The sequence below is a fragment of the Apteryx rowi genome, unplaced genomic scaffold, assembly GCF_003343035.1.
Source record: "Apteryx rowi isolate R43461 unplaced genomic scaffold, aptRow1 scaffold_351, whole genome shotgun sequence".
Lineage (NCBI taxonomy): Eukaryota > Metazoa > Chordata > Aves > Apterygiformes > Apterygidae > Apteryx > Apteryx rowi.
In genome coordinates this window covers 23,187-43,246 of record NW_020449986.1, presented here as the reverse complement: position 1 = coordinate 43,246, position 20,060 = coordinate 23,187, and the positions used below count along the sequence as shown (strand labels likewise).

Below are 20,060 nucleotides of genomic sequence, written 5' to 3'. Positions count from 1 at the left end.
ACATGTCAAGAACATGGACATGCCTCACTGCAGATCTATTAAAAACACCTGGATCATTAAAATAGTCTAAAAAAAGTTTTTTTGGTTTTGTAAGTGAACATGCTCTAAAATGCATGAACTTCATAAATGAAGGGAAAAAAGGGAGAAAAAAAAGACCTGAACAGAGGTGAGACTGTAATAAACGGGAAAATGCTCTTTTGATCAGTGTAGTGATTTATTGCCAATACTTGCTTGAGTAGTATAAAAAGAAATGTATGCCTGTTTACCTGGAAGTAGCATTTCATTTCTTTTAAAATTCATTACAGTTTTATCATTTAAATAGGAAGTAGAAGTTGTTTGTTCCTTTGATTGTTCTATGTCCTAGCATGAAGTATTCTATTTAGAATTTTATTTTGATTCACAAACAAGTTCTTATTATATTTTTTTAATTTTAGGTTCTAGTTTTACACCATCATCCACTATTTATGCAAACAATTCAGTTTCGAATTCTRCAAACTTCAATAGCTCACAACAGGTATGAATATCAACATTTTTGTTTGTACATTACAAAAATACTCATATAACTCTGATGATGGCATGTTATTTTAATTTAGGTCTGTTAATGCTGAACTAGACTCACTGTTGTTAAGTACTATTTTCAGTGGACAACAATGGAAATCCCAATGGATGCCTAGCTGTGTATTTTTGCACATAAATACTTTGGAAATCTCTTGGTAGTCTTTTAATAAACCTCCTCAAATTAATAAATATTATAAGTCTAAACAAAAAAAATAAAAATACTTAGACATTCTTAATGGAAAAATCATCTGTTACTCTACTTAGTTAACTGTGTTTGCTATTTTAGGATTATCCATCCTACACAGCTTTTGGCCAAAACCAATATGCACAGTATTATTCAGCATCAACATATGGAGCATATATGTCCTCAAACAACACAGCCGATGGCACCTCTTCATCATCATCAACCTACCAGTTACAGGAGTCTCTCCCTGGCCTGACTAGTCAACCAGGTACAGATCTACATTCAGGTGAAAACCATTTTTGTATTTTATGGTGTATTTTTAAAACCCCCAAATTTCCTCATCCAGCCTTGATGATACTCTATTCAGCTTGAATACTGACATTTTAAGCTGGTGCCTTTCAGAAAACATTATTTTTCAAGGAAACCAGTGAAAATAAACTGTTCTGTTCTGTTTTGTTTTGTTTTAAGAAACTTGCATAGTTTGTTTGTTAGATAAAATTCTTCGCAAATTAAGAGTGTTATCTGTGGAGGGAGTAGGTCTTTAAAAAGTCACAATAATCTGGTAGGGATCTTTTAGTACCCAAAACTACTGTGCAGTAACAAATGMTCAGTAAAGTTTAAAATAAAATTCAGTGAGTTCTCCTATTATGGACAGTGAAACATCACTGTATCCACCTACATATTCTGAAATATTTCTGTAAATAACTTAAAACAAGATGCTGTTGTTCATTTAATTACGTCCCAATCATGCCAACAAGAGTACATGTGCTTTATTTAAAATATATACAAGCCATGCTTGCTAACAGGTAACTAAGAATAGAGCTTTCAGCAATTAGCACAAGTCTCTCTAAAATTAACGTATTTGAAACAGACTTGAAATTGCAAGAAGACGACTCTCAAACTCAGATAACTAAATTTGACTGCCCAACTCTGCCCCCTTGTGCATATGCATTATGATACAGTATTTTGTTACACAATTGTATGTCTTTAAAGTTATGCATAGTACAGTGAAGATCCATGAGGATCTCAGTGGGCTAGTTTAGGAACTTAAAAATACAAAGCCAGATTAATGTGGTATCCTTCCTGGGTTAATAGAGCCTGCTTTTTCGTGCTGACTTTCTTGTATTGTTTCCATTATTCTAGGAAGTTCTTAAAGATCTAGCTCAGTACTGTGTCATAAATGCATATCTCCAGCAGCCTGGGCCAGTGCTGTTAGAACATTTTCTTCTAGGGACACCTGCTTCACTCATCCAGCATCGGTAATGTCTGCCTTACCCACATCTGTGACCATTTATGAAAAGACTAACAAACTTCAGTGGGTTTTGGATCAGACTCTGAAAAAGGAAATCGTGCTTTAATCACAAAATCAACTCACTGCACAAATCTTTCCAATTCTCATCCTAACAATTGACCCATATCACTGAAAAGTATAGTAGAAAAAGTACTGTATTATAATAATGAATTTTTACAAAGGAAGGGTTTTATATTGCCTAGAAAACTGTAGGCAAGACCTCATATTTCATAAAGAACCTACTTTCAACTGGTTAAATTTGCTTAAAACTTTGCAAACTTCAATTGCATGAGCTGATATTCTTCCTTGCCAAGTGTTTTCCTCAGGCTGATTTTTAAATTGTGTGTGTGTGTGTGTTTGTGGTGTGCTGTGGTATGATATGGATATGGAAAGATGCACATTCCTGTTTTTTTGATAAAAGTTTAAAATGTTAATCAGTAGTCTCAGAACAGAGTGCAAACTGAAGAGGAAAATACTAAGAGGTAACTTATAATCAAGTGAAATTTAACAGTTGCAGAACATCCATAATAGACATAGATCATATGTAATGCATTTTTAGAAGATTGTAAAGAACATTCATGACTGATATTTAGATGATTGTGCATTTCCTGTGTATCTTTTCTTGTTTCTCTGTTATTCTTCCGTATTTTAATTTGAGAAAATCAGGCAGTGTTTGCCCTTTGTCTCATCTGTATATCTGTGTTTCCTAGAAATGCTGTAATGATATATTGTGTATTATGAAACGTCTTCGTATAGAATAGCTTGACAATAGAAAGCAATGTTACACAGGCTGAACAGCTGAAAATAATATTGAGGGCTGCACATCTATGAAACAGTAAGGATTTTGTCTTCTATATGTTTGTAGATTGCTTAAGCATATGAACCTGTGTTCCTATTAAGTAATTTGTGCATCTGAACTTGTAAATCTGCCCACACACTCCTTATTTCTGTGAAGTGTTGAACTGATCATGCGACTGTCCATTGAAAGTGCAGCACTCGCTTAGAGAATACATGACATGCCTATGTCCTTGTCTATCACTGTAAAAATACACTTATCTCAGTGAGGTGCAGTGTCTTGAATCTGGAGATCACTTCAGATAGAGTAGGTCATACCGCAGCTCTGCAGCCTGACTCATCATGTTCACTTGCTGTCTGACAGATCTTCATTGCTTGCTAGCTTAAAACCTAAGATTAAACACAGTAAGGCACTTCACTCTTCTACTGTCTCTGCTGGCTATTAATTCAAATAACTAATCAAAGCCTCCAGTATTCCCCACACATACAGCCTTTCTTGTTTTGATAGTACACCCCCATCAGTTCAAGAGTTAAAAATCAGTTACAATTTTATTTATTGGCTGAGTCAAAAAAAAGGATGAAAATTCAAAAAAAATTACTCTTTCTGCTACTCATAACAAGCAGGTCACATTACGAACAAGTAGAAAAAGGGTTATAATGTTGAAGCCATTTTCTGGCTGCTCTCTCTGGTATCCTGTGGCTTTAGGAATATATAATGAAAGTCGATCCATAGAGTGTAGGAGGACACTTAGTAGTTCATCCAGCCCGCATCTGTGTTAGGTCCTGCTTCTGAACCTTTCCATGGGCTTCTCTTCTGTGTTTGTATCATACCTGCCCTAAATAAAGATATTTCAAAATGCACTCATTACCAGAGGGTATCTGTGTGCAGACAAATATGTATCTCCAAAGGTAGTTCACCTCATCCTAGGATAAGTCAGATGAATCTTTAAGGGATTCTGCCTCAGGTGATGAGTACCTATATGCATTTAATCTAGGGCAGATAAAATTCTAGCAGAGGAAAGAGGTCCATGGGGAGCGTAGGTAAAAGCTTCATATTTAGGCACCTTGCTTTCATATGTCCAGAGTTAGGCAAGATGAATTACTCTTAATGTATTAGCTCCATTTTCATTAGTTGGATGCAACAGAACTTGGTCTCTCTTAATTTGGTACCTGCAAGGAAGCCATCCTTTAAAACTTCTCTAGGAGATGGTGTTTTCAAAAACACAGCAAAGATATAAAGATACACAGACAGGGACTGAAATATAGCTAGCTGTCTGTTATAATAAGCACTGAGAGAGCTCAGGTGTCTGGTCATAGAAATGTTGTTCCCTAATGCAATTACAAATATACTGTCAATTTTTAGTGTGGCCTGGGCCACGTTCTGTCAGCAGCTTTATTCCATGCTTGGTTGATTATTCTATGTTATTAGCATGTGATATCACAGTCGCTGGAGAGATTATTTCCAGAAATGGCTCTGGGATTTGCTCCTATTAAAAAAAAGGGGTTCCTGGCAAAGGTCCCTGTTACTTGGAGGCCTTTCAAGCTGTGACTGGGCCACTGGGGCTCAGAGGTAGCCATCTGCATGGAAGCCTCATTGACAGACAAGGAGGAGTTTCAGTGCTTTCTGCTTCTGGCAGAATTTGGTGAAAGAGCTGGAACATGTTCATGTTGAACAGATTAAGAACAAGCCCAAAGCAGTTGGTGCTAGCTTTCCTCCTGTATGCTGCCCTCATTACACATGACAGAAGTTGTCATTAAGCCCTTGTTTTGGCCCATGCCCACACCTCTTCCCTCCTTAAGTGGCACAATTTAAGAGTGTTTTAACAGGGAGGAAGGGATATTCACATTGAGCTACAGCTGAGAAAAAATGTATTGAATATAAAAGACCACCTCCTTTTGTAACATGCTGGACATGAACTAGTGTATGGATATCTTAACATCTGCAAAAAAGTGGTCATTCCATGTTCAAGTTTTAACATTTTCCTTTTCATTTATTGGATCTGTGATGTTGCCATAGTTCTAGTGAGTGATGTTCATGAAATATATTTATTAGGCACGTGTTGAATGTTGAAAAAGTTAGAAAATTTCAAACATCGTAGTAAAAATTTCTATCTAATATGAGCTGCTCTAGGAACTCAGTATGAGGTTAAGGTTTTCAGTACTGTCTGGTACTAGAATTTCTCATGCACTCTTTTTTATGATATACGTGGCTGAATTTTTAAAAAGTTTTTTTTCACCAGCATTGACTATCAGAATTTCTAAAGCAAACTGAGGATAAGAAAATGCAGTTGCTTCTTTAGCCTGCTGTTGGTAAAAAGCAAATCAAGCAATTAAGCCTACAGTTGTTCAAAAAACCATGCACTACTGACTTCTGCAGTTCTAAAATAGATGCATACCTTCTGTTCAAGTAAGAGACAGCTGGTCGTTCTGATTTAGAGATTACCTTAATGAAATAAAGTTGGTTCTAAATATCTAGAACTTACAAGGTACAGTGATTAGTTACAGTACTGATTAATGGATAATTATGCAATCATGTACAGTGTTGACCCAAGTAGAAGCCTGGGGCAACTGGTGATGACTAATGCTAAATGAAAATTAAAGTTATTTACTTCAGCTATTAGATACTTGCAGAGAAGATTTAGAACAGGGGTTTGTTATATTTTATTTTTTGTAGAGTAGAGTAAACACAATCATTGAGAACAGATGTTTTAATGCATTACTGTATAAATGAGTCTTGATTTTGTTGTAAAATGGTAAAATTTTATAAATATGAGAACTTTTGTGGTAAGAATGAAGTAATTCATGCTCAGTTATTTAATTTTTGTGTTTTAGTTTCTGGATTTTTGTTTTGGAGGTTTTTTTCCACTTTGTCAGAAAAACTAGGAAATTATATTTTTGCACTTAAATCTTGCATAATCACTTTGAAGTCAGTGTAGGTTTTTGCTGCACAGGGAATCTAGTTATGAAACATCATTTTGTGCAAAGTATACTTTGCTCTTCTTTTTATAGAGAAAGAACTAAGATAATGTGACTCTGTTGATCACTCCACTGCCTGCAGTGTCCTTACTGACATCAACACCGTGCTGGGAATAGAAGTGATTAGTCAACAAGAACTCCCTCTCTCCATTCTGTAGGGACAAAGTAAAAACACCACAGGATCATTATTCATTAGGTATTATTATCGCTGCTTAATTTTCTCATCATTTCTTGTCAAATGAGAGTTTTAGATTAAAGATAAAATACTAAACAATACATATGAGCCATATCCAAATCAGGACAGAGCTACCTAAAACAGTATCTGGAGTGGATTCTCAAATTGCAGTTCTTAAAACCTCTTCTTAGGTGAAAGTTTGGCTCTATTCTGCATAAGCAAAGAAGCATATTGGTTTTGAGAGACTGAACTACTCATCATCTAGTTTGAGAATAAAATAGTGATATCTCCTTCCAGGCAACAGCAGAATAATTAGGTTACTTTCCCAGGAAGTGAGGTATACAGTCTTAATTTCCTCCTGTTTCATGGAGGATTGGTACCATCATCTTCCACACAGGGGTACGGGGAAGTGGATTCTGGTTCTTGAAAATCTCTCTCTCTTTGTAATTCACATTTATCAGTCATTCAGTCAAATGAACAAGTGTGCCTGGAGAAGGCAGTGGAACCTAGATATGTCCTTCTTCCAGGTAAACGTCCTAACTAATAGGCTGGGTAACTGTTCTTCTTCATGTTCTCCCTTTCCTTGAATCTTGAATTTTTTCCTCATCATRTCTGGAGCTCGCAGTCTAGAATGTGACATTATGGGCTTAAATTCTCACAAGAAATACAACAGTATTTTTTCCAGTCTAGATAGTATAAAAATGTCTTCCCTATTTTCTATAAGAATGTCTTCGTAATAATCTTCTGTATATGGTTCACTGTAAGGTATAAAGAATTAAATGATGGAAGAGATGAAGGATTTAACTGTTGTTACTCTCAGACTCTTCACTGGGGTTACAGACATTTTTTTTCTTCTAAATCCTTGGGTCTGCTAGACTAGAATTGTTTGCTTCTTTGTTGCGGAGGGAAGATGAGGTGAATGACTCGGGGAAGACCACAGAAACACAGAATCATGCAGATTGGAAAGGAACTCTGGAGGACTTTTGGTCCAACCTGCTTGCAGAAGGGCCAACTTAGATGGTGTTGCTCAGGGCTGTGTCCAGTCAAGTTTTGAATATCTCCATGGATGGAGATTACACAGCCTCTCTGGGCACTTGTCACAGTGCCTGATCGCTCACACAGAGAAGATTTTTTTTCTTTGTATCTAACAGGAATATTCCTTGCTGCAAATTGTGTCCGTTGCTTCTTTCCCTTTCTCTGTACACCTCTGAGAAGAGTCCTTCAGCCTTTCCTTCTGTCATGTGCTCCAGATCCTTAACTGTCTTGGTGGCCCTCCACTGGTGGCCCTCCATTGGATTCACTTCAGTTTGTCAATATCTCTGTTGTACTTGGGGACCCAAAACTGGGCATTTTTCCAGATGTGTTCTTGCAAGTTGCAAATAAAGGGAAAAAAACACTTCTCTTGATCTACTGGCCACTGTCTTGCTAATACAGCCCAGTATGCAGGCTGATCTTCATTGCTGCAAGGACACACTACTGGCCCATGTTCAGCATGGATCCAGCAGGATCTTCAGGGTCTTTTGTGCAGAGCTGCTACCTGCCAGTCAGCAGCCTCTGCTATTGCATGTTTTATTCCATCTTTGATTCAGGACTTCTACATCTTTAAATTTTACATTTTTTACATTATGTGTTTACACTGTGTGAAATTTGTGAAGCTTCTGTCAGCCCAATCTTCCAGCCTGTCAAGGTCTTTCTTTGTGGCAGCCTTGACCTTCAGCATATCAACTGCTTCCTCAGTTTGGTATTGTCTTTAAAACTGCTGAGGGTGCACTCTGTCCCCTTGTACAGGTCACTGAAGAAGACATTAAGCAGTATTAGCCCCAGTATCAACCCTGAGGAACTGTTGACCAATGTCAAGTGCTTAAGCACTCTCACTATGAAAAGTTTTTAATTTGTATGTAATTAGAATATCTTTTATTGTGATTTTGTCCCTTTCACTCAATGGCCAGCCATTTTTTTACCCAATTTCTAGTATACCCATCTGGTCCATATCTCCTTGAAATGCTATGGGAGACAATGTTGAAAGCCATTCTAAAATCAAGGTAAATGCCACCCACTGCTGTGTCCATGGCCAAAGAGCAATCATAAAATATCTTTATAAGTTAGGATTCGCATCAATATATGCCAGTGCTATACATAATGTTGCCTTCTGATTTTGAGTGACCTGTGGTCAATGTAGTGAGGAAGAAGCCATGTGTGCTCATGAACAACCTCAAAGTTGTATTGTTTCTGTTACTGTTTTGGATTTCTGTGGTTGGAAGAGTTCAAAATGCTTCAGAATGCTTCTTTCCACAAATAAACTTGGAAATATTCCCTATTTTGACCCATATGACCCGGTCTTTTTCTTTGGCCTGTGATTTTTGTTGGTTTATATAGTTGATGGTAATAGAAATATTCTTTAACATGGGGGAGGAGAGGAATAAAATAAAATAATTGTCAGTTGATCTTGTACTATTCTTTAATATTAATTGTAAAATTCCATTCCAAAGTTCTTTAGCTTGATTTTAAAACACAATATAGTATCCGTGAGGAAGTTTCTTGAATGCACAATAATGAAACAGTATTGACGCTGCTGAATTGTCTTACCCATGATTTAGGAGTCAGTTGCCTCTGCTTTCCAATCAGTGCAAATTCTTCACATTGCTCCCAAAGATTTAAGCCATGTATACCTTTCAGATGAAATAGAAAAGAAAATCCAGTCAGGTAAAGATTACATAAGAGTTCTTTTTCCTCTGTTGCCTGGTGGACTTTGGTGTCCAAAGTGAATTACTCTTTAATAATAATGAATAATATTCAGATTCCAGCTCAAAATCAGATGCATTGTGGATGGTTCTTGGGAAATGTTTGTCCTGAGTATTAATTTATTCTGAAGATGTGCCGTCATGAGTACTTTTCCAGTAATTTCCAGATACAGAGCTATGGCATAAAAATGCTTTACTAGGGCAAATTCCACACCATCCTTCCCAGGCAGCACTTTCTTAAGTCTGTCTGTCTTACATTGATACTGGTTTGCGACCACTTCCATAGCCATTTGTTACCAGCAGATGCAAAGCAGATTAAATGGATAAGTCGGAGATAAACCTGTGCGCTAAGAGCAACTATGCCATGCCAGATCACAGGTCCTTCTGTCTCAGTATTTTTTCTCTGTCAGCAAGCAGTAGCTGATACTTAGAGAAGGATGATTAGAAGACAGCAAGTATGACTTGGTCCTTTTCTTGCAGTGTCTGAAACATTGCATTTAATATTGTGACTTTTATCTGCTAATTGATGGAGTTCATTTTTGAACCTGTTTTGTTCTTAACCTTTGCTGAGTCCCATAAGAATACACTCTACAGTTTATTAAAATACTTTCTTTTTTGTTTCAAATCCACTGTTCAATAATTTAATTGGTTAAGGTATGCTAAAATAAAAGTGTACTCTAATAAGGAGCAGGTGACATGGGAGCAGGAAGATGACTGGGGATTCCAGTGCATGGAGGAATACCAAAGGGTGTTCTGGTAAAAGTAACACAGGACTTGGAAATAAGTCTAGCTGAACTCTAAACATTGGGAAAAAAAATACTTTAACTAAAATTCACTTCATGTTTTGGAAAGTCTTTAGTATGGCTTGTAAAATGTATTTCCTGTGGATATATCAATATTTTGCACATGCTCATGTATATGTGTATATATGTCTGCACATATGTATGTGTCATTTTAATCTTTCTCTTATTCTACCAAGGTTTATAAACATTTCCTTGATAAAGTCAGAAGTGTTTGTGACATCTGCAAATTCCATCTGCATAAAACAAATCAAGTATCACTGTTTTTCTTACAACTTATTTGAGTGTGTCTTGTGGTTGAGTTGCCAAATAGATATGAGAGCCACTTAAAAAGTGTATTTCTTATTTAAAAATCCACCATTAATTTTGTCATGAATGGTTGACTTTACAGGGGAGTTTGACACAGTACAGAGTCCCTCCACGCCAATCAAAGATCTTGATGAGAGAACATGTAGGAGTTCTGGGTCAAAGTCCCGGGGTAGAGGGCGGAAGAATAATCCATCACCCCCTCCGGACAGTGACTTGGAGGTATGCCCTGTAGTAATTGATGAATAGTAATATGGTGGTTTCTTCTGATGGAAAGTAAATTCTGCAAATTACAGCTGTGGAAACAGCTTAGAGCTTTTCAGAAAACAGCATAGACTCTTTTATTAACTGAATATAACAGATCTTAGTGGCTATTTTAACATACACATACAATGATACATTACTGTTCTGTATGAGAAAGTTAGATAGAAAAATAAATGTCATTCATCCTTGCGCTTTTTTCCCCTAAGCCCTAGTCTCTTTCAGTTTCTCATGCAACAGAACCACAAAACTGAGACTTTTGTGTTCAAATTTGTCACAATTAATTTTTTTTTAAATAGGAAGTCTCATGTATTATTCAGCATAATTACATTTATTTATGAATGCAGAGAAAATAGGCAAGATTATCTGGCCATAACCTTTCAAACACTTAAGTACAAGTTTGTCTTTATGCTTGTCAGTAATGTCATGGATTTCAATGAGGTAGTTTGTATCAGTGAAGTGATGGCTATGCTTTATGTGCAAAAACAGAGCCTTAGTGAAGAAGTTTATCTGCCTAATATACAGGGTGATGATTCAAAACACAGGTGACCTCTTAGCGATAGCATAATTAGTAGTCTTATTCCTCCTGTGTTAGCAGCACACCGCCTTACTGTGACAGGAGGAGAAAGAAGCTTAGCACATATATGTGTGAAACACTTCAGCTGTCGCATCAGAGGAATGTGCTGTCTGTGTGTGTCGTGTGCCTCCTCTTGCCATGAGACTGGCATTCAGAGTGAGTAGCCTGGCCAGCCCCACTGCCTGTGTGTTCACTGAACATCTCTGGGTATAACAGAGGATGCACTTGCTAGGACTTGGCTGGCAACACAGGCTCTCCTTGGGTGATAGGGTGGGCTGCAGTGCTAAGCACTGGCTCTAGGTGTCGTTGCATACAGAAATTATTAAAAATTTTTCTACTTTTCCTACTCTTCAAGGCATATAACTTTTCTAGTGAAGAGACTGTAACTTTTTACATTTCAGTTTTCCTTTCTTGTATAGTTTACCACTGAAAATGAATACAAATCCCTGATCAACATAAGGAGTTTCTTTCTTTTTTTTAAGTTAGAATAATCTTTTTTAAATATTACTTACATTGTGTATTCTGTATGGCATACCAAAGACTTAATATTAGCTATGCAGGAGAAACAAAAAGAGCCTTGAATCAGTAAGATTTGCACAGAGGTAGCTGAGAGAACTATTTATCCTTAAATTAATAGTCATGTTTGACCCAGAGTTTTCTGACATCTGTGTTATGCAGCTTAATTTGAAAAGCTCTTTAAAGGAAGAACAGGAGCTTGTTGAGCAATGAAAATGCTACAGTCCTAACTTTTTACCAATAAATGCATGATACACTGTTCCTAATGATTTTCAGAGATAACCTGCTTTGTTTAAACAATTAAAGTTTAGGACTGAGTTGATTTTTGGCCTCTGTGGTGGTGGGAGGGCTTTGATGTTATTTGTGAATTAATATTGTCCCCACTTCTGTTTTCAGCGTGTATTTGTTTGGGATTTGGATGAAACAATCATAGTTTTTCATTCGCTGCTTACAGGATCCTATGCACAGAAGTATGGCAAGGTATGTAATCCATGAATTCTGTGTTGATTGACTGCATCATAACTATCTGGCCTGTACATTTTTTTCACCTCTGGTGTTCATAATGGCTTGGGAGAAGGTAGAGGGTAAGGCATACAATAAAACCTATTTTCAGAAGGTTAATGTGAAAAAGTCAAGGGGAGAAATGAGACACAGACCCTAAACAATATATGAGGCAGGGCTGAAGCAGAGGGAAGACTTCATAGAGGAGCAAGGATGAGGTTCCTGAGGTACTGCAGAGATATTGCAGGGTGCTAATAGGTTTATACTGACAGTATTTGGATGCACGGAGGAAAAAAGAACAAATAAATTGGAATATGGAAAAAGAAAACGACTGGTGAATTTACAGGGAAATTGATGAATCAGGATGAATAAGTGAGAGAGCAAGCTGTTTAAATGCCAGCTGCAGATGTTATTCTTTGACTCCCCAGCTTTTGCTCTGATTCTCTGGTTCCCTTGGCTAGCTCTGGGATGAGTAATGCTAGGGAGTGAATCCCTTTACCAGCCAGTCAGTTGTACTCATCCTCTCCCTTGTGATGAGATCCAAAAGGAGTTCAGGTCATGGAGCAGTGAGCGGCAAAGCAGCAGGAAGAGAGTGAGGGAGAGAAAAGCAGTGGCAGCCTGAAGGAGCAGAAGCAGGAGTTCCCTTGCTGATTCAGCACTGAGCCCCCTGTGAGGCTCAGTGAGGGCCTGAGTGTGGGGGAATGGCTGTTTGGCCAAGGGGTGAAAGACTGGGGAGAAGGAGCTGGTTGGAAGACAAGTGAGTTGCAGCAGAAATGGACTGCTGAGAAGGGTTGAATTTAAAGTCTGGATAAAATGAAAAATAAGAGCAAATATTTGAAGGATAAGAAAATGGACAGGGAAGAGGGTGAGCATGGACGTCACAAAAAAGTCCATGGGGTTCCTGCTGTGAATCTTCAAAGGGTGTGGAAAAGCRTACTGTTTATTTGGTATCCTTAATGTTTTTCTGCTTTTGTCACCTCTGCCTAAGCATACCTGAGATAATATAAACACCCTGGTGTCTGGCATGGCAGAGCTGTTCACGAACTGTGGGATGAGAACCATCTGCAGAGCTGTTTTTTGTGCATGTATATGTGTGAGAGAAAGACAGACAGAGAAGCCCCTCTTGTGAAAGATCTTTCTGTTAATGAATAAAGGACTGGGGAGAGGATGTTGTATGTACATATGTGGGTATAGAAGGTTTTCTAGGTATTGTGCAACTCGATGTAATACAGAGGTGTTTATTTCTAAGAACGTAACTGTGTCCAAGTGATGTCAGAAGAAGGCTTGTTTAGTCTAAGTTTCCTGTCTCTTAACCCCAGCCAGAATCTGATGCTGAAGAAACGAGTATGAGAAACAGGATATTAGAGAAATGATTTCCACACCCAACCTGTACAGCCAGTGGTTTAGAGATTTCCTAAGCCAGAATTTGCAGTATATAACCATTGATGGGCCAGTCCTCTGTGTTTCAAGACAGCTGTTTGTGCTTATGAAAAGAGAAAGATAATAGGAAAACGCACAGGCCCTGACAAAAACCTGTTTTTCTGGAATGCTGAGGTAACGGTAGTTATTCATCTCTTGCACAAAATACACTTGCCTATTTTGCAGATTCACAGTGCCAAATCAGCGCACATTTCAGAACCCTGTCAAAAAATTCCTTTTCTGCTGTTTTTCAGGCACTATAACAACAGTGACTTTGTCAGAGCCATTTCTAACTTATACCTATCAAAACAAGAGAGGGACGTGGACATGAACATTTATATCACCTTTGAGTGTAGCCCATATACCACCAGAGGACTTGCTGAATTGCCCCACTGATGCAGTCATTTCTTTCATCCTGTGTGATTATGCCCTAAGGATGTTTGTGTTTGATGCTACACTCTTTGCCATCTCATAATGTAAATGATCGAAACTGAAATCAATTTTAATACAAAGTTTTAAAAATCAGAACACATTTCATAATCCTTAAGCATTTACAGATAACTATGAAAACTATCTTAGAGCCAGCTTCAGAAACATAATTTCTCTTGGTTTCTTACTTTATTATCAGTAGAGATATTTGAAAAAATCCCTCTACTACTGCTTTTTAAGAACTCATCTGTTCCTATAATTGACGCAAAGTCCTTAGAACAGTAATGGAATATTAACAGCCAACAGTAATGGCAGCAAATAAAGCTGGCTTGTATAAACCAAGCATCAGTAGCCAACATCATGAACAGTCATGAAACAAAAGGAGAGGAATTATTAAATACAGTACTTCTTTTTTCTACTGATAGGCAACACCCATGCAAATAGGGAAGCGTAAGGAAGACAGTAAAATTAAATAGTAGTCCTTTTCCTTCTTGCAGTAACTACCTATAACATATTTTTTGAGAACTTGTTCGGAAGGTAATAAGAAATTAGCAGTACAGCTCAAATATGTGTTGTAATTTCTTATCTCATAGTTTATATATTGTTGACTGCATGGAGGCTGGGGCAGTAGGAAAGGGAAAACATTGAGAGCTTACATGACTAGGCTCTAACTTTAGTATGTCATTGAAGTATTGTCTTAACTTAGATGGGATGTATCTAAGCCTAAGTGCCTAAGAGGTTAGACATTGTAGATGGAAAAGATAGCACAGCTGGACTTCAGTCAGTTTTGGGAGCATGACCTCTTTAGCAGATGTGGCCCTTGTGTTTTCTGTGTATGATTTCAATCTGTAAACAAGGTCTTATTCCAGACTGAAGTCTGGATTGTAAGGAGAATTGGGTTGTCATGAGAATAAATACTCCATTCACTGTGAGGTTCTCAATGGGAAGTCTTGTGAGCATTGGTGTTTCAAGTGTTGTAGATTCTGTTTTTTCCTAGAAAGATGGCATAAAATTGTTACTTCACAATGAAAAAATTTTCAGGGTAGTGTCAAACAGTTGTAATACTAAATCATTTCTTTGCAGTGATTTGCTATCTGGCTTTAAAACTTGAAGGTGTGTAGTGTTGCATTGATGCTCAGCTGTGTATAGTGTGCTCTTCCCTATATATTTTGTGAGCGTATTTTATTTGATGTAATTGGATTACTCCCAAAAAAGAAGTCACAAAATTAAACAAGACAAAACCAGAGTATTGCCTTTTGCCCAAATTTACAGGTACTCTAAATGGGATTAGCTAGTCTTCAATGTGAACATTGTTTTAAGGGAAGGTATCTTTGCATACCAAGTATGCTCACTTTGTACTTTCAAGAGGTTAAATGCTGGGTTTAGAGCCAGTGTGAATATTTAGACAGCTAAGGATACTCCTTCAGTTCTATCCCATCTACTCCTTGATATGTAAACTTTCATTCCCCTCTTTCAGTAGCTCTTTGCCCTACTTCTTGCAGTGAGTGGAAAAAAAAAAAACATTCAAAAATGAGTCTTTTAATCCCCTGTGCTCTGCTACAATTCAGACAGTGCATGCAATGCTGTGAATAGAACTGCAATATGTGGACATGCCTGTTACAGTCTTACAGCCAGCCAGGTGGAGAGACCAGCATATATGTGCAGAAGCTCTTGAGAGTCACAGTGGTGCCAGTAGACAAACTGAAAATTCTCTTTCTCAAAAGATTTCTGCATTTTAACAAACATTTAAAGTTGAAGGGAGAAGGGAAAGGCAAACCAGCATCCACTAGGAGAGATAGATAATGGGGGCTTTCATTAGCAGAGAAAATGTGGGAAGGCCTGAATCCAGTAAAGTCAAGTTTCAGATCATATATTTGTCAAGAGAACATCAGATTTCTGACTTAGGCCTGAAGATTTCTACATTTTAGAATGGACACTATCCTTGCTATATACTTGTCCAACACTTTGCATGGTGTGATATTGATTTCATTTCGGAATTATGTGTCACTGTTACAGTAAACATGTTATTATAAATACAAAACTAGTGATTTGCAAAAAGATTTAACTTTGAGGATCCCGCTTTAGGTATCTCATTTGAAATGTAGGGAAAATTGCTTCTTCTTAGGTAAGCACCAGTGAAGTATAGCTTTAAACTCCACTGAAGTGGGAGAGATTTGACCAGAGTTTGGTCAATGTATCACTTTAAAAAATCAAAATATAAAACTTACCAGAGGAAGACTCTCTGCCTGGCTGTTTTCTACCTGTGGGTGTTTCTGTCTGACTTTGGTGTACTGGTTATTTTATTGGGCTGGTCAGAGCTAATACAAATGAAAAATAAGAACTACATCTCTGTTAGGTTCCAGGTAACTGTTCTCTTTCCCAGCAGTAAGAGTATTTCTCATGGTTCATCTCATTTGTTCATGTGCTTCATACTTCATAGAACTAGTACATTCTATTTTTAACTATTTACTGCAGTAACAAATTATGAACATTGGCATTTGAGCTGTTATATTATGACTTGTGTGGCTGATGATGGTTTTTGCAGCTGAGCACCAGTTGGCAGATACAGTTTTCTACAATGCTGAACTCTTAAGTAAGGATTTGTTGATGTCACAGGACATATGTTAGGAGACTGTCATCATCTGTTAAAGTTTATGAGGTACATTCTTATTCTCTGTGAACAGTGTGTATTCTTTGTTCCATTAATTCCAGTTAGTCTCACTGATTTAAGGTGATTAAGCTGAAGTTTTGTCTTCTTCAGAGCATTTACATTTCTAATATTAAGAAATCATTTATTTCTCCAAGGTCAGTCCAGCGGGCAGGGATGCCCAGATAAATGCCATGACTCAAGGTAAAGCCTGTCAAAAAAGAATGAAAGTCTCTCATGACAATAGAAGAGTGAAAATGTGATCTCCAAGTGCAAAAATCAAAACAAACACTTGATGATCACATTTTGACATTTTTGATGGAAGAGCTAATGACAAGAAGTTGCCAAGGAGGTCACTTTAACCTCGTACACTGCTCTGGAAAGGGCCCAGAAGTCTGCTATTGCTCACACTGTGCTGGGCCAATCATTAAACAGAAAAACTTTGTCACCATTAGGGCCCAGGATGACACTCCCAAATTCACTTATAAACATGCTTTTGTCCCTCCATATTTATACCATATCTTTCATGACCTCCAAGTATGCTCTCCCTTCACTCCCTGATTGTCTAAGGCCTCAGTCTGTTTTCCTACTGCCTTCTGGAGAGCATGGAGCAAAAACTGCTTGAGGAGTATGTGAGTTTTCCGTTATCAGCTACCAGACAGAGCTATTACAAGATGTATTCTCTGCCTCCGTTGCCACCTTCATAACACTCTCCTGGGAACAAGCATCACGTATGAGAGCATGAGAACTGAACTTAAATCTGAGATTCCTGCTTAATGTAGGGAAGTGTCTGTAAGCTAAAAATGTTAGTGTTTAACTTCAGCATTTCTACTTTTTCCAGAAGATGCTACTGTGGTAAGTCTGTTCAGGACAGTCACCCACTGAAAATCTAGTCTGACAGTATTTTTCACATATTTTGCTTGTTTGCTTGCTTGTTTTTTCTGAAGGCTTCATGTGTACAAAATCCGGTCAAACTGAATCTGTCAGTCCCTGTTTGTCTTCTGAGATTTTATATAGAATACTTTGGTCTGTTTGTATTTTTTTTACAAAAAATGAAATGATTTTAAACATATTTGGCTGAAACCTGACCTTCCCAGATGATACTAAATAATTTTCTTCCACTAATGGATATGGAACTTTTGGAGCTTTATTTGAGACACTGATATGCTTTCCTCTTTGTCAAAACATATAAATATTGGCCGTCCCAGGTTATTTTTACCTAGTCTCCCAGGAGGCATTCCAGTGGATGGACCAGTCTAGTACAGAAGTCAACAGACAGACAGTCTGACTCCAATTTAGTGCTTTCATACTAACGTAACTAAAGTCATTTGTATTTTGGTATACAGAAGTGCTGTAGCTGATCTTGACTCCTCTGCATGCTAGTAATATCTGGCTAAATATCTTCCCTCGGAGGGCCAAAGAGTTGTGCTTTTTTATTCAGCAAATCATCTGGGGAAAACTTCCTTTTTATTATTATTATTATTATTATTATTATTATTATTTCCTCTTTTGCGTGTGCTTGTGCAGAATAGCACAAAATACCATTTTGGCAGAAGTTCAGTCTGCCTTTTATTCAGTTTCTCAATTTGCTGTGCTCAAATCTGTATCAGCTGCATGTTTCTTGCTTTCTTTTCAACACTCAGTTCTTTGTGCCACTTGAGTCAGTCTGCAACTTCTGCTTCAAGTTGAAAGACAGTAAAACAATGATTGTGATGTTCCTCCACATTCTGCAAATGTTATGAAACCACTAAACTCTGACAAATCTACTTCCTCTATCTGTTTCTGTATGTGAAGAGGTGAACTTAAATGGAACTGGAACTCGATGTCCAATACTTGTTAAACAGTTGCAGTGCAAGTTTGGGCAGATTTATTAAAGGAAGAATTGTTTGTACCTTGAGAACTCAATTCCAGTGACTCTTTTTAGCAGAAGTTGTTATGAAGTCTCTTTGGTTTATTTTATTTTGCATGTAGTACATAACAATATTTCACACTTGCCCATGTCAAAAGAGAGACATAGGAAATCTCATTTTAACAGTTATAAAGTCATGCGTAGCTGGTTACACAACTACTAATAAGAAAATCATAAAAGCTTTGTCACAGTTATGTCTTTCAACTATACAAGGCAAGGCAGGAAATTGTGATACATAGTTGGTAGTTTCTGTTAAAATAAATTGGATTATAATGGAATATGTTATAACAGATTTCCGCATTTAAGTCTGCTTCTACCCAGGAAGGAGAAAAGGGGGCTGAGAATCAAAAGTCTAAGATTCCAATCTTGAAAACATTCCAGTGAATAACAACTCACATAAATAAAAATGAGTTACCACCTGTGCATAAAGTTATGCACATGCCTTCGTGTTCATAGGATTGAGGTAAAAAAGCATATTGCAAAATCTCTTTACTATATGGTATGAAGAGGAAAAAATTTTAATTTACTGGGCACTGAAAAAACTTCAAGAGAAAGGAGAAACACATGTTTATACATAATGACATTTTGATAAAAGTATTAGGCTTGATGAGGAATCTCATGAGTCCAGAGTTTTTTATGATTTGTGCTGTGAGTATGTGGGATTTTACAAATCTGTCAATGTGTGTTCCTTAATCATCCCTGTGGAAAAAAGACCTTTGCACTTGCTGCACCCTTCACCCAAGTGTCTTTTGGATCCAGTGAACATGGTTGCAGAAGACATAGGAGACCAAGTTATTTTACTAGGCACTGCGATTTGTTTTTGCTTCTGAAAAGTAGCCTGGACCAGTTCAAAGGTCAATATAAAAATACTTCCTTTCACTCTCACTGACAGAGAATTGGGTCTAACTTTGGATCATTACAATTTCTTGTACACTATTGTCCCCTTCAAGTCTGACTTTTTCATGAGCAAGGGTCAAAATATGTCTATGTTTCAGATTTTACCGTTAGTTTTTAAGTGCTGCAGGGCAGAAGCCATCTTTTATTCTGTCTTGCAAAGCCCTGAAATAGGAGATGTCTGATCCTGATTGGGAAGCCTTTGATCATAATACTAACAAATGATCATTTGAGGTTTTGTGTGATTTTGCTGCCAGATGGGAACACAGTGGTAAATTTTAAGTCTCTTAATCCCAAGGTATTTAAGAAAGGATTTCTGAAAACTCACAATGTCAGTCAGAGTTTAAATTATGAAATACAGATTTTTTTCTTATTTTAATGAGAAGAGGCTCAAATCTACTTTATAGGTAGAGTACTGCAGCAACCTTAACATAAAAAAGTTAACTGAACCTCACAAGCTCAGGCAGATGATTAAGGTCATGGAATAACTAGTTTCCAGGTGTCAGCTGAACATTGGAAACTGTCCATGTGTGCATTCTTATCCTAAACAAATGTAAGTTAATGTAGCTTGGCTTAACCTCTTTCCTAGCAAACCTCGCAAAGTCAAATTAATTACCTCACGTTTGTTGCATGCTAAATGCTCTAAGACAAACTGTTATTGCAGAGCAGTACATTTGTGGTAATTTGCTGGGACAGAATGATTTCATAGGGAGTGTGAAAGCCCAACAACAAAGAGATACAAAATTTTGAATGGAATCTCATCCGGGGGAAGAATCCTATATTTAATAACTTAAATTAAGGAATGATCTCTGGACAAACAAACAAGCTTACATATGTTTTCTCATTACTGTGGACCACCTAAAGAATTGTGCTATAGATTGTAGACAAACTGAAGAACACGTAGAAGAACATTTACAGGTACTTTGTTGGATGCCTGCAATAAAACCTTAAAAAAGAGCCTGGAAATTCATCGGTGAGTGCCTGCAGGAGCAGAGGAGTAAATATTGAGACTGGGAAAGACCAGGAGCAGGGATTGAGGATACGTTCTGGAGCAGCAGAAAGTGTAATGAAGAATTGTTAT

General features: G+C 37.4%; 1 protein-coding gene across 9 annotated transcripts in view; it reads left to right on the top strand.

The window, feature by feature from the left end:
* The window catches only part of EYA4 (EYA transcriptional coactivator and phosphatase 4), a 76,918-nt gene that overhangs the window by 39,329 nt on the left and 17,529 nt on the right, over positions 1-20,060 (top strand). For 5 of the 9 annotated variants that reach the window (XM_026072814.1, XM_026072819.1, XM_026072818.1 and 2 more), the window contains 4 exons: positions 435-514; positions 845-1,028; positions 9,912-10,048; positions 11,577-11,660. In XM_026072814.1, coding sequence (XP_025928599.1) covers positions 435-514; positions 845-1,028; positions 9,912-10,048; positions 11,577-11,660 — 485 coding nt within the window. The remainder of the gene's footprint in view (positions 1-434; positions 515-844; positions 1,029-9,911; positions 10,049-11,576; positions 11,661-20,060) is intronic. The other 4 variants (XM_026072823.1, XM_026072822.1, XM_026072821.1 and 1 more) reach the window with 1 other exon arrangement.